This window comes from Amphiprion ocellaris, chromosome 9, assembly GCF_022539595.1.
Source record: "Amphiprion ocellaris isolate individual 3 ecotype Okinawa chromosome 9, ASM2253959v1, whole genome shotgun sequence".
Taxonomy (NCBI): Eukaryota; Metazoa; Chordata; class Actinopteri; family Pomacentridae; genus Amphiprion; species Amphiprion ocellaris.
The window spans coordinates 10,443,463-10,458,895 of NC_072774.1; the positions used below are offsets into that span (position 1 = coordinate 10,443,463).

At 41.9% G+C, this 15,433-nt stretch overlaps 1 protein-coding gene across 2 annotated transcripts in view; it reads left to right on the top strand.

The window, feature by feature from the left end:
- The first annotated feature begins 6,525 nt into the window (after nt 1–6,525).
- LOC111565709 (collagen alpha-1(XIV) chain-like) overlaps nt 6,526–15,433 on the top strand; it is a 196,114-nt gene continuing 187,206 nt past the window's right edge. The window contains exons 1-2 of one of the 2 annotated variants that reach the window (XM_055013738.1): nt 6,526–6,769; nt 8,261–8,373. In XM_055013738.1, the coding sequence (XP_054869713.1) occupies nt 8,283–8,373 (91 nt within the window). In that variant the 5' untranslated portion in view covers nt 6,526–6,769; nt 8,261–8,282. Of the gene's footprint in view, nt 6,770–7,485; nt 7,796–8,260; nt 8,374–15,433 lie in introns of those variants that run through there. The other variant, XM_055013739.1, reaches the window with a different exon arrangement.

Genomic DNA, 15,433 nt, shown 5'->3' on the forward strand with positions numbered 1-15,433 from the left:
TTAAAATGATGCCACCTCTTTTCAGACAGAACCTGTGATAATAAAACAATACAAAATTTTTAGTTCCGTGTTAATAAAGCACTTAAAGCTTTAAGTATGGCTAAATGCTTTTTTCAAAATTAAATATATCACTCCTTAGGTGGTAGTGGCCCCAAGTTCAGTAAAGTTGGAAAGATATTCACAGATTCAGACTTCCAGCATCAATAACTCATTAGATATAGGTTGTCAAAACATAAATGGTGCCTCTTTCCCATTGTTGCAAGGTAGACAATGTGCTACAAGCCCAGTTTTATCAAAAGTAACTGTCTTTCAAGCTACAGGAATAACATTGGTGTCTATGGAGTGAACAGGGTCCGTCTGCAATTTGCAAAACCGCTGCAACAGTAAAGAGACAAATATTCAATAACTTCACTCTTATACATTGTAGTGTCACTAAAATCACTGCAGCCTTCAACTGGCTCCTGTTGACAAAGTGTTTTAACAGAAATGTAAATGCTGTAATGTGATTCTTTTAATGAACCATGTAACTTGAATGGATGTGATGCTGGTGTGACCACAGTGCACACGTCTGATGTTGCTCACAGTGGTCCAAGGGACGCTCAGGGAGTTTGTGTGTTTGCTCCGACTCGTGAAAAATTACAGGGAACATTGAGTAGAAGAACATCAAACTTGATCTTTGATTTGTCTGTGTGAAGAACATTATCTCCAAAGACTTGCTCTTTACCAATATATTCATTGGGAAATTGTAGTTTTGTTCTTCTTGGACAGTAAAGACTTTTTCATGACTCACCTTCCATACAGATCAAATTTGTGCAATCTTTTACTAATGGTAGTTGTAGCACTGCGATACCAACATTTGCAGGAGTTACCTGAAGATCTCTTGCTAAATTTTGGGGTTCTAAGACACTTTATGCATCAAACACTGAGCTCTTTAGCTGAATTTGCTGGACCGGGGAATCCAGGACAGCCATGTGAAATGTGCACCTCTTGTAGAGAATATTTCTTACAGTGGGATGATTTATTTCTAATAATTTAGAGATCAATTTAAATCCCTTGACATACTCATCCACAAGCTTTTTTCTAAAGATTTTATGAGCTCTTTAGTTCTTGGCATGCTGGCACCACACACTTTAATAGCAAAGAGAACAGCAGACTCTGAATATAAAGAGGTTTAAATAAGACAGGGCCCACTACTTTTATTGGTCTGAAGGTGCAATAAATCTGATTGAGCTGTTTTTTTTAATACAAAATGTCAATTTTATGTCATTGGTTTCAGTACGCCACCTTTACTAATGGGCATTGCTTCAAAGGAGATCAAATGTTTTCTTGTGCAAATATATTCACAAATTCAATTATTTCTAAGATTTTTACAAGACTGTGTTTAAATCCGTTGCATAATTGGTGAGAAGTGTCACTTAATGCCACATATGTCAAATTCACGATGGAAAGAGTAAAAGTTTCTGGATTGAGCCATTCGATCATTTGGAAACGGAAAATTTCATTGCAGTCCATGAGGTGCTGCAATAAAAATCATGAACCAGCCAACATATACTGCCATGACAGAGCTCGGGAAGATAAACATGATATTTATTTGTACATAAAGCTCCACAATAACATATTTTGAGTCTCTTATTGATCAAATTGTTTATTATCCCATCATGGTTCCTAAATATCTGCCTTTAAACTGTCAGGGCTGTGCAGGTATTGATTACAAACCAGGACATGAAGAACAAGATCAGAGAGGAAATACATAAATGACTGTTTAAAAAAATCTAATTATATTGTTCCATTTACTGTTACAGAGCTTATGACTGATCTGGATATAGATTTTAGGTTGTAACTTCCAGCCCTAATTGTGTACACTGGCTGTGCAGCAGTGTGCTGTGTTTGTTGTGGTGTGTGTGGTCTGACTCAGATGGGCAACAGATGAAGGCAAAGAGGACGACAGAAGGACAGGAAGGGAGGAAGAGGCTGGAGGAAGAAAGAGGTGGGAGGAGGACACTGAATCCTTATCCATCTGATTATAGTGCTCGTGGCATCTGGACAGTTGTTTGGCTAAGGTGTGTGTTTGTGTGTGTGTCTTTGTGTGAGCCTCAGGGACACACCTGGAGTGAAGCTATTCAGCGTTTCAACTCCACCAGCCACTGGCACATTTCACTGTTTCCCATGACTGCTGTTCTCTTCCCCCTCAGGGCAAAGTTTCTTCAATAGCAGACGAGCTGAGAGTATAAACAGGATTACAAAGTGCACTAGAGTCTGAAAGAAGTCGCTGGTGCTTACCGACTCACTGGAATGCTCAGTTTGGTATAAAGGAATAGTTCCATATTTTCTTTAATTCTGCTCAGTTGTTCAGACATCATGGGAGAGTGATGCCACCTCCATGCATGTGGAGCAAACAGGCCTTTAAGGCTGCAGCCAGGAGCTGGTTAGCTTAGCATAAAGCCTGAATCACAACCCACCATAAAACTATAAAGCTCCATTTACAGTTCCACAGGCCCTGCTACCATACCAACTTACGGTGGGGAATCCGCGCCGAGAAAAACAAGTTCACTGGTCAGAGCGTCTGAAAGCGTCCAGTCTCTTTTTAAAACCCTGTCTCGGAGCCTCTGGATGCTGCTCTGCTCCTCTCGGTGACCGGGTTTTGTGCCACATCAGATTTCCCACTGTTAGGGGCTTTCGACCGGGGTGGAACCCCTTCGGAGTCGGAGCCAGTGCCCGACTTGGCGCCGGTTTTTTGGCACCACCGGAGCTGCGGCTCCGGGCTCCAAAAACTGGGGCTTTTTCGGGCACCAACTCGTTGCTGGGCCAGACTTGGCCAGAGTTGAGAGCCGAGCACGTCACGGGCAGGGGGCGGGGTGACATCTAAAAAGATAAGCATAGATATGATCATCAACTTATTGCGCGTGTTTAACCGCTAAGTAATCAATGCAAGCGTAGTCGAAGCTAAGTAGCTAAGCTAACGCTAGCACATTTACTGTTAAGTATCCAAACGTCTTTGATAATTACCTTTCTTCTCCAACGTGATCGCCGGGCATTGGAACAGCGACGCCGATGGGTAACCCCTAACAGAAGGTTTTGCTGTTCAGCGACGGCGAGACACACTAGCAAAGCCATGTACACCACTCCAATGAAGTCCTCCATTGTTGTTGTGTGGGTTTCCGTACAGCGCGAACGCTGTTGGACGGCTACATACGCAGTGACGTACACACGTTTTGTGGTGGCGCAATGACGCAGCTCCAACTTTGCTCCTTCCGAATGGAAACTCAAACCCGTTCTGGGGCGGGACGAGATTTGAACCAAAAAAGCACTGGCTCTCAACTTTGAACCAACCTAGCACCTGGTGCTCTTTGGTCGAAAGCCCTTATCTGTCGACCCAGCTCGTCGGTGGTTTAAATATCGTCACGGACAAACCTCTCGTCACCATGTCCTTCGTGGCCTCCTCTGCAGAGTTGTACAGGCATGTCTCTCCCTCATAAAACACCCTCATTCTGGCTGGAAAAGGAATCTGGAACCGTATATGATTCTCCCGCAGCACCTTCTTCGCCTCCGCGTACTCCCGGCGCTTCCTGAGGGTCTCCGGTGCATAATCGTGGTCCACAAAAACTCTTCTCTCCTGATACAGAAACCCCCTTTTCCGCCACACCAGTTTCAGGATTTCTTCTTTAGTTTTGCTGCTGGAGAACTTAACAACTATGGATCTCGGGGGAGAGTCGGCTGGGGTTTCGGTCCCAATGCGCGATATGCACGTTCAATGTTGAGGTCCTCGGTGGGAGGCAGCTCTAGTTTATCCCTCAGCAAATTTTCCACGAATGTTATCATCGATGTGGAGTTGCTCTCCGACCCCTCCTCTATACCGTGAATTCGTATATTGTCCCGTCTCGCTCTTCCCTCTTGTTCCGTTAGCTTATCTATCAACTTAGCTTGTAGCTTTAGCAGCTCCCTCGTAGCCTCCTCCAGCCCCTGCACTCTTTCCTCTGACTCAGAAATTCGCAATTCGGCTTCGTCAACTCTGCTGTTAGTTGCCTTAATGTCCTCTCGTATCTCTCGAAGAGTGTCTGCATTTTCACGCCGAAACTCTCAGCTCTTACAATATCACCTGCAGGCTAGCCATGTCCGCGTCCACCTGTAGCTCTTCTTTGTCAAGATGGCTAGCTGTGTCGTCCTCGACCGATTCTTCCTCGGTTGCTCTTTCCGTCGACAGTGAGACGTTTTTTTGTTTAGGTTTAGGCATACTGTAAACGCCTCTCAAACTTCTTCTGTTCATATGAAACAATTTTTTCTAGAAATACGGCGTTTGTCTTAAAAATCGAGGAGCTCTGGTAATATGCTGCCTACCTCATGGCTGCTAGAGCGGAAGTCCCCATTTATTTTTTTTAAATTGTCGCAAATACACCACCGCCACATGTCTCGAACTTCACAGCAGAGTCCTGCACTGTCGGGTACTCGCGAGTACCAAGGTAAACTACAGATAACTATCTTGCTCAGTATCTACTCTTTGATACACGGGTTAATACGACGTTGATTACTCGCGAGAGCGCAGCCTTGAAAGTGATGTTACGTCATTCACCCAGGCACCAGGTCAGAGTCAGGAGAGTGTCGTCTTGGAAAATAGGGCAGCAATTTACCGGAGAAAAGTTATTAGCTTAAGATAACTCATAATATGTTTTACAAGTTCAACAGACATTCGCAAAATATTGATGACCAGCTAGCGTTACGTAGCATATCGGTAGCTTCAGTTAACTGGGCCCGGTGCCAACTCAGTGTTGCTAGCGTGAGTAAACTATTGATAGCATTAAGCTAATATCTACACACCATGTATGTATAACTGCTGACTCCATTTTCAGGTGAGCTTGTTCAAATTTTTTTTTTTTAATTTTAACATTCACTCTTTAAAAAGCCATTTTCAACTGGCAATTCAGTAAATAGGTAGTACAAGGAAAATCTGCAGTCAAGTGTCATTTGTTGACACGTCATGGCTCCCAGGGAGCCTGCCTCTGCTGCTAAAAAAAATCCTAGAGGAAACACTGAAACACTGTGTGTGTGTGTGTGTGTGTGTGTGTGTGTGTGTGTGTGTGTGTGTGTGTGTGTGTGTGTGTGTGTGTGTATATAAAAACAGATATTTGCCATTGTCTGTAAGAAACAATATGCATATTAAGGATTGAAAAATGGCAAATAATTTTTACGTTATTTTACAGATTTTCACAGTTCTGTTAGATTACAGATAATATCAAGTAAAACCAGACTGCTGACTTAAAACCAAAACATCTGAAGTAAAAAACATGCTGTACACTGTACATTATGTCCACAATAAAATTCTGTATTTTTTTACAATTAGTAATTTGTACTTTTTGAATGTGTCCAAAAAGACAGTGTTTTTACTGTATTTAAATGAGCTAATAATATCATTGTTTTAATTATTTTTCATAAATTTACCATTAGTATAATTACAGTTTTCTAACATTACATTATTCCAGTGTATTTTAGAGTATTTTTACAGGCACCTTTGATTGTTACTCTTTTTATTTATTTATTTATTTTTTACAATGTAGATCAGTGTAAATTGTCAGGTGATTTACTCCCCTTGTTTCATTTAGAGCCTAAAAGTTTTGGAAATACAACAGATTTCAGACCCAGTCTCAGATTGAAAAGAATGAAGACACTTAAATCACATTTTCCAGGATGTCAGCTTTAGAAACAGTTAATTTAAACACGTTTGGTAGTCTGATACAACTTTCAGGGGTAGATCCAACAAAATATTCTCACTCATCTGATGCAGAAATTCTCTTGAATCAGGAATAAATGGTCAGCTGGTGAAATTTTGTCTTTCAGCGTCATTCCATTAAAACATCTCTGAGCAGGAATCCTGCTGGATCTCTCTCTGAAGTGGAAACAAGTGAAGCTGACAGCTGATTTCATGGAAAGAAGCTGTTTCGTGGACATTTTCTCTGTTTGCACAGAGAGTGAAATTGTGAACTGGAAATGTTCCGTGTGGCTTTAGTGTGATTGTTTCTTTTGAGAGTCCAACTTTGAGCTCTAAAACCTGTGACATTGTGCCTTTAACTTCAAAGCTGGCGGAGCAGCGGGACGCATTCAGGCACCTGCTCCGAGCGCGCAGAGCCATTTTCGGACGGACTTTTAAAAAATTTTTTATTTCTTCAACTCCAACACAGACACAAAAACCGAGTTTGAGTAATGATGAGTAATGATGGATCGTTTGAAGGCACAGATTACGGAGATGTCCTCCACAGGAAGGGCCCCGAGGGGCTGAAGCCGATCTGAGACCTGCAGGTTGGCAACGGAGGATTTTTTGCGCAGCGGCACCGGTTCGTGTATTTCTCTCTCTCTCTCTCTCTCTCTCTCTCTCTCTCTCTCTCTCTCTCTCTCTCTCTCTCTGTCTCTCTCTGTCTCTCTCTCTCTCTCTCTCTCTCTCTCTCTCTCTCTCTCTCTCTCTCTCTCTCTCTCTCTCTCTCTCTCTCTCTCTCTCTCTTTGCCTCTATCTGTCTCTCTGTGAGATGAACCCGGGCGAAGGAGAGGGCTGGGACAGGGAGGAATAGCTGGAGGGAGGGAAGGCTGAATAACGAGGAGAGAAACACCCACTTCGGACTGACCGAATTGTATCCGGAGCTAAGGAGTGAGAGAAAAAGAAAGAAGAAAGAAAGAAACGCTTTGGGAGGCAGCAGCGGCGGCGGCAGTGGCAGCAGCAGTCTTTGGTATTCAGAGGATTTCCTCTGAGGATAAAAAAGGACGCGTTGAATCGATAACTGGAGAGGTATGAAAAGGCGATTTCATTCATTCGTTGTGCGTGTGGCGGAGTCGGTCTCAGGTGTGCGGCGCAACGCAATCAGTTAATTTGAATAAATCTCAAGAGTTTTGGCCCCAGGTCAGGCGGAGAAACTTCGATTAAATCAGGCAGCTGCACTTTGAAACGATCAGCAAGTTGCAGGCTCACAGGCAGGTGGAAAACGAATTTAGAAAGCGTGGATTTTCTCAGACTGGAGGCAGTTTTCCCACAACAAAACAAGTAGCCTGCGCGTTTTCCACGAATTTGTTTGCACTTTTATATGAATTAATGCGCGTGTGTAGGATTGTCTGCGGTCCTTCATTGTATTTTGCAGTTAAAATGTGTCCACAGCTTCTTTTTTTAATTTTAAAAAGTGAATAGAGTGCGTAATTTTCAGAAAGGATGATGCCTGAACTCTGGTTTTCATTAAGGAATTAAACGGCTGCAAAGTTGCTCTTTGGACTGGAAGAAAGTGGACATTAAGGGGAGAAACTTTTGCCTGTTGTAGCCTTTTACTTTTTACCTGCTCTGTCTAACCTCAATTTGGTTAATTAACTGTCATTTTTGTTGGTGTATGTACATGTTCTTGCATCATGTGTGACTTATTTGATCTTAATCCCTCTTATTTCCTTCTTCTTGTCTCCAGGATGATCTATACAGAAAAAAAATAATCTTATTTCCTGGAGTGTTTTACACTTATTAATATGCATTATCATTTTTCTGCTCTTTTGACACTGTCTGAATCGAAGGAGCTGCTTCTTCTCTCAGGGTTACCCCCCTCCACCAGAGAGGGGCTCGCTGTTGAAACAACTTTTTTTTTCTTTTGCTCCACTTGCTGTTTTATTCATGCTTTTAGCCAGCGAGGTGTGTGTTTCCAAGACAGAAATTATGTGTGTGTGTTAGTGTGTGTGTCCACCCCTCAGCTCCTAATAATGAGTGGCAGACTGGAGAGGTGGTGAAGATCAAGAGAGAGGGGGGAAGGAAATGTGGAGGAGAGGCTGCACAGAACAAAAGGTGAAGGAGATGAGACAGGGGAAGATGGGAGAGGAGCTGTTTGTGTCTGATCTGCTGCTTGGACAATGACACTTGTGAAATTTTCCCTCCCTGCACTGTCAATCAAACTGCTCTCTGGCCGTCTGTCACTCTGGCTGTTGTCCATCGTTTTCCTGTCAGCCCTCTTCTTCTTCCTTCTCTCTCTGGAACAAAGTCCTCCTCTGTTTGGCCCTGTGTAGGCGGCAGGCCTTGGCTGCTGCTCTGTGGTCAGTCTAGATTGTCGAGCACTTCTGCTCTGTAATTGTTCAAAAAGTGGATATTAGACACAAATAACTGGCTCCAGATCAGTGAATCGGAGCTGTGCGTGGGTAAGGTGGGTCCTTGGCTAATGGCATTCATGCTCACTGAAATCCCCCTTTTTCCATCTGCTGCCTACGTCTGCCTTTACTGTGGTTTTTCCCAACAGTGTGTCTTCTCTGTTGGCAGGTTTAGGCTGCTGGTTGTGAGGATGCTGTTGAAGGGTCAGATCAGGTGTTTGTGGGCTCCGCTGGTGCTACTGGCTCTCGTTTCGTATTACCCCAGTAAAGCACAGGGTCAAGGTAAGTACTTTTTATTGCCAATCATCTCCCGTCTCTCTCTGCTTCTCACCCTCCCATCCCAACTCCTCCTTCCTCCCTTTTCCTGCTTTTATTGCAAACTCCAGCCCCCTTATCCACTCCGTCCAAATTTCCTCTGCCTTAAACTTCCATCGATTTCTGGCCGTCCAGCCTCTCCCATCTCATTCCGCTCACTCCTCTCTCCTTTCTGCCCTCCAGCCTCCCCTCACCTCTCTGACCTGCGCTATCTCCACATCCCTCACCCGACCTCCTCCTTCGCCATCCCTCTTTTTAATGTGCATGTCTCGGTCCAATCAGATTGTATCGCCTTCACGTCGTCGTGCCGTTTCAACCCTGGAAGCGGCGCTTTTGCAACCCCGCTGCCGATGCTGCCACTCTTGAAGCGGGGTTTTTAATAAATGTGTTGTACCTGTGCGCTCCACGCTGAGATGATTTGCTGCGTGACGTGCCGCACAATATATAACACTCCAGTGTGCTTTGCAATTAACCTCACCTCAGCGAACCCGATTTAATCAAACCGAGTCTCATCACCAAGTGGGGCTGTTGTCTGGTTTTGCATTCTTATTAAGGAAAGCACATTTAGCTTCCAGTCGAACGTGTGTTATTATGTCATTATGTGGCCATATTGGCGTGTTGTGTCAAAAAGGAACAGATGTGGTGCGTTTTTCTGAATGAGACTCAGATGTTGTGACACGCTCTTCGTGCTGCTCCTCTCTAAAATCGGGTAATACCCAGTAGTCCTTTTTAATCATATGATTAGGAGCAAGGGGGGTCAGGTGACTGGGTGGCAGATGTTACAGCTGTCGGATGCTCTAACTGAGAAAATTCAGCTTATTCCAGCAAATAAATCCAAGAGTTCTGTGCTGAATGTGCGGTGCATATATATATGTGTGTCTGTGTTACTATAAGTGTAAGTTGTGTATGAGCTCATGGGAGTGTGTGTTTGCATTTGGCAGCTGCTATAGTGTCAGACCTACTTTGGTTGTCTGGATAGAGATCATATGAAAATGACCCAGAGGGACACTTAAACATTTAGCTGACCCTGTTCTGTGTGTGTGTGTGTGTGTGTGTGTGTGTGTGTGTGTGTGTGTGTGTGTGTGTGTGTGTGTGTGTGTGTGTGTGTGTGTGTGTGTGTGTGTGTGTGTGTGTGTGTGTGTGTGTGTGCATGCATGCATGTGTATTTGTGTATTTTCTCAGTGTGCATGCATGCATGCGTGTGTGTGTGTGTGTGTAGCTCACATTCCTTCCAGGATGTGGAGTCAGAGGAGCAGGGAAGCAGCAGGTCCTGATTAAAGGATCACTGCACTGAATCTCTCAAGCAGTGAAAAATTCATAAACCGCATGTGGCACAATCCCTTTTATTGATCCCTTTTTACTGTTGAATTAAAAGATGAATTCCATCCTAAAACTACTTCATTCATCAAATAGTCTTACAGAGGTTATGTAGTATTTGTTTCGGGCCAATTTTTGTTTTAACTTTTTGAACTCCAAAGCAGTTTCTTGACATTTTTCTTTTTGTTCTTGGCACATTTTTACTCACTGTGGGTCATTTTTTACTGCAATATAAAGTCCTGCACCTCTATGAAAACCCTCGCTAGATTCAGAGAGGACTCAAAAAAGTTTTTTTTTCTTTTTTTGCATTGTGGCACAGTTATATTTGCAATAAATACTAAAAAATGGAAAATGAAAATTTAATTTCTTTGATTTTTTAAAAAATTTTATAAGGATTTTCACCCAACTCAGCACATCAACTCGAGAGATCTTTCACCATGCTAAATGTATCTTCCAGCAACTTTTTTTGTGCCAGATTTCATGCATTTTATTGTTCGTGTGTTTTTCATTGTGCTCTTAATCTCTCTAATATATTTCCATACTTGTATCCTGTCTGCTCTGTTTAAACACATCCTGCAGTTCAGCCAAGAAATATCTCAGTTTTTGTCATGTGACTGTTTTTTGCAACTTAGTCATGCTTTGCTTTTTTTTAGCGCTGAGAAGCAACACATTTTTAAATATTTTTTATTTTTTACAAAAATTTGTTAGTGGAAATAATTAAATTTTGCAGATTTTTCAATTTGATTTTAAAGCGACATTTAGAATAAACGGTTAATTTTAATTACTAAACTGCACGTCAGACATGATAAGCTCAAAGACTATCTGAAACTTGAAAATTAAATTAAAAAAAAAAAAAATCTGTTTATGCAGTCTCTGGCTTTGATAAATGGTGTAATTTGGTGGGTTTGTTTTTTTTGGTTTGTTTTTTTTGGAAGATGACATCTTTCAAACCCGCCAGTGGGATTTAGGGTTTTGTACGGTTAAATCCTGAATGAATCAGTGCAGAGCTGCTTTGTGGTTCTTGTCCTTATTAAACAGTGATAGCTTTGAAAGTGTGACTTTTCTATCTTCTTCTGCTCTAATGGAGTCCTCACTCTTTGTTCTTTCTTTCTTCTATACTCTCTCTCTACCATCCTTCTTGCTCTGTTTATCTTCACTTATTTTTTTCATCTCTGCCCCCACCACCGCCTTCTTTTTGTCTGAGGACTTTTTCTCCAGTTTTGATCAGCACTTTGAAAGGTCAGGCTTTTTTCATAGCAAGCAGACCAAAATGAGAGGTGAGATAGAAGTGTGACAGTAAATTAGGCTGGGATTTGATCCCGATGAATCGCAGCCGAACATGTACGACCTTCCAGACATGATGGGAGTGTGCCCTGTTCAATCCCTTCATTAGGAAGCATGTGATAGCCATTAATTTTTGCCAGCTGTGTTTCTGTAAGCTGCAACATCTGGTCAGCAGGGATTTCAGCTTTAGGATTAGTGTGTGTTCTGCCCATGCAGGGTGTTTGTATATACAACACACATGTCTGGATATCATCAGGAACTCCCACCAAACAGTGGGTCAGTCCAGGAAGGTTTTACTGCGAGAGATAAAACAAATGATGTGGAATTCAGGTCTAACAAGTAACATTTCAAACCCAAAATGCATGATTTTATTCCTTTCAAAGAATTGCTAATTCTCTTGTCACGCATGGTTTGTTTCATGAGGCTCTATATGCTATTGAACAAGTTACATTCAGTTGATATTTGGTGAAACTTGCAAAAAAAAAAGCCTGCAGCCGTCACCTACCAACTGAATACTTATCTAATGCAAATTTGTTTTGCTAAATATGTTGAGAAAGAAACAGCATTTTTTTTGCACAAAAGCAATATTTTTCTCTTTCCTTAGACATAAATATTTATGCAACGCTTTACAAATACATTTGGCATAAAAAAAGTCGCTCTCCCACCTCCAACTTGTTCAGAATTCAGCAGCTATAAGGGTTTTACTGCTTTTAGCAGAAAACATCACATCACCTCAATCCTGGCTTCTCTCCATCGGCTCCCTGTTTGTTTCAGAATTGATTTTAAGATTTTTCTGATCACTTTAAAGCGTGTCTACGTTTTGCCCCAAGCTACATATCAGAAAAGTTGATGCCATATGAGTCGGCTTTAGATCCTCAGGTGGGGCCCTTCAGGCTGTTTCAGAGTTGAAGCTTAATATAAAGGTGACCGTGCTTTTGCCATCGGGCCCTTTCGGCTTTGAAACCACCTGCCTGAGGAGATAACTCTCGTAGAATTAGTGACTTCTTCTAAATCACTTGTAAAAACCCATATGTATAGGTCTGCCTTAATGTGAAGTCGTCTTTTTATATGCCTATATATATTATTTGTATCTTGCATTTTTGCGTCTTCTGTCTTGTTTTAACTTCCTAGCAAAAACTAGATTTATTCGGCCTGATTGTTGTTATTTTGCATTCTGGTTAACCTACTTGCTGTTTGTCTGTCAAAGCACTTTGTAAATCCTTATTTTTACAATTATTATCATAGGTACATTCAATTAAGCATAGTATCAACTCCATGATACCATTTTTAAACTGCAGATGCAAATGTGACGTGTGTCTACTCAGCACGTTTGACCTACATTGGATCCATCCAGCTGCTTCCCACCATCAGCAGAGACTCTGTAGTGTCCTCACTGATAAAACCAGAAGTTGCACTAAATTGCATACAGTAACCACCCAACAAAAGTTAAGATTGTGATTTTTCAAATTCCAGTTTGAAAGACCCACAAAGTCTGCATAAGAAGGCAGGAAGGGAGACTGGAGGCATTAGTCAGCAACAGGACTCTCATCCACAAGTTTAAACTCATTGTTTACTTTCATTTTCCACTCTGCTTGGTCAGGTTTAGGAAAATATCACCCTTTGGTTGACATTTTCACAAGGATAACTACTTGTTAGAGGCTTAGTTAAGTTTAGGCAGCAAAACTACGTGGTTCAGTTTAGGACAATATCATAGCTTGGGTTGAAATACAACCCTTTCATTGCATATTTGAAACCTCTCCCTCAGTTACCAAGGTGACAATACAAACAAAACAATAAAATGCATTGCAAAGATATTCTCATTTCAAATGTTTTTGTGGTATATCCTAAACAAATGTAATGTGGCAGAAAATGCTCTCAAAATTGACTTGCAGTTCAGTTGTAATTTTTGGAAGACACTGATGTCAGATTATGTTCAGGTACAGCAGCACTTTGAGGATGGTAATATCAGCATATAGCATGCTGGCAATAAAAATGCTAATAAGCAAATGTCTAACAGGTAATACTGGCCTGGATAACCACCATAGTTTAGCATCTAAGACTGAGGGGAATGTCAGGTATTTGTTCAAGAGCAAATGGTATTCAATAAATGGAATCTTTGATCTGATGGAAGGAAAGTCTGAGGTTCAACACAGCAAGTAGAATATTTGTATTTATCAAGAAATTTCACTTGAACCCAAAAATTTTAAGAGAGAAACAGTCTGGAGCTTCCTGAGAACATTAGGGTTCATCCTCTGTGGGCCATGATGGTCTTGGTCAGCATTTCATGGCAATCCATCCAACCGTTTTTGAGATATTTCACTTTATGTGCACACTTGGCCCTGCTGGAGGTACTAAATAAGTCAGAGAATCCTAAAATTAAGTAGGATTAATCTTGTCAAGAAGAAGAATGTCTTCCGAAAATTCCACAGCGAAACAGCCAGTTGTTTTTAAGTGGACGACAGACAGAAGACATCGCCTTCCAGTGTCTGGCTATAAAAGGTCCTCTTGGCTGCTTTGTACTTCCTATCAATCATATTTTCTGTGTGGTGTCCTGAATATGAATCATTTTTCAGGAGACAGGGTTTGGTCACAATATACAGTCTGTGCTGCACATGAAGCTCCAGCTGCACGAGATCTTTGCTCCCCTCAGTCTAACCTCTGGGAACAGCTCTGATGCTGCTCATACTGCAGAAATGGAGCGCTGTGCAATCAAGTGGATTATTGTTGTTTTTCTCTCTCGGGCTGCTTCTTTGGCCTTGAAGCGTGTTGAAAAGGAAAATGTAAATTTAGTTCTCTGTTCCAGCTCAGACGAAGTGACCTGACACTTGGGGTTGCTGTTTCCAGTGCAGCAGCAGCATTAACAAAAGCGGGATAGATGGAGAAAAGACGCCTCATGGTGCTGTTGGTGGATGTCTGGCACCGATACATCTGAACTCTGACTTCGTTTTCAGTCACAAAGTAGAGTTATCGCTCATCAAGCACTTATTCATTATGTGAATGAGTCAGTTATTGTAAAGAAATGTGTGAGTGCACCGTGTACATAGTTAATTATTGTGATTGATTTTGTTGATTGGCTGACAGTCTGGGTCAATACCGTGCTTCAGGAAGCATCACAACAGATTATGCGCTTGAAAGCACATTTGCAAAGATATTGCACTTTCTGTCTTTGTGTGTGATGTGTGTGGTTAGAGGGCGGCCTGGTGAATTAGTATGAGTGAAAGTGTTGGCCAATAATTTCGGTTATAATGAGCAGGGAGAGAAGCCAATGATGAGAAATCATTTATTCATAAACAAAAGAGAGGACGAGATGGAACAACCTGTTTTGAATTTAAAAACTGCTAAATTATCCAAACCTTGACTGCTGTCACCTCGCCACTCTGTCTACACTGTTGATGGTGATCTGGCTTGTCATAATCATCAGCCACTTTACTCTAAATGGAGCATTGAATTGTTGGAGAGGTGATGTGCAGGAGCTGCTCTAATTTTGCCCTGTTGTTATTGCCAGAGCATGTAGATAATGTTCTATGATTGTAAATACGCAAATTACTGGAACATGAGCTGATGAGGTTTTTTGGGGGGGATACGAAGGCTTGGCAGGGATTGGGGCTGGAACAAAAGAACAGTACAAACTGTTAGTGCACATTATCCTCCTACATGCCCAGTTCACTCTATATCCAATATGCATGCATATGCTAAATTACACAGCATGGACACCACAGTGTAGGTGCGCATAGAGAGTTTCAGGTGAAGCAGCTGCAGTCTGAGAACCATGAAATGGACTACAGACATTTTGGACCACAGACATCTTTTAGACGTGCCATAGAGTGAGTCTGAGGTGGCTGAAGGTTGAGCAGATATTGTAGTAGTAAATGAGTGTGTGCATCAGCTGCTTGAGGAAAACTTAGTGCAATTATAGCGTTTATATTCAACATTTTAAGACTTTTCATAAGTGAAGCACTTTCAATGTCTTTTTAAAGTGGTCTATTGTCGGCTTGCTACACCATTAGCCGGTACCAGGACTGTCATAGCTAACGTATGGTGCTTCGCTGCAGAGCTCATTTGCATAAAGTGGTTTCATTTATGTAAATGCTGTGCGGGGAGTGGAGGTCCGATGCATCGTGAAACTTTCGTTAAACGTTTAAACTAGCCGTCGTTGAACTAAAATGAGGACAGATTCAGCAGCTTATTTCTCGCCTCAAATGCCTTCAGAAATACTATTTGCTGAACAGTTTTCATAATAAAAGAGAAAGTTTGCGAAGGAGCCACCATGTTGGTCTGACGTTTCTGTGCATCTTTTTCACGGTTGGCAAATAGACTTTATGTGCATTACTGCCACCTACTGGGCTGGAGTGTTTATCAGTGTTACTAGTGTGCCAGAAATTACGAAACTGAGAAAGGTGCGATGAAATGTGTTAATTTTTTTTTG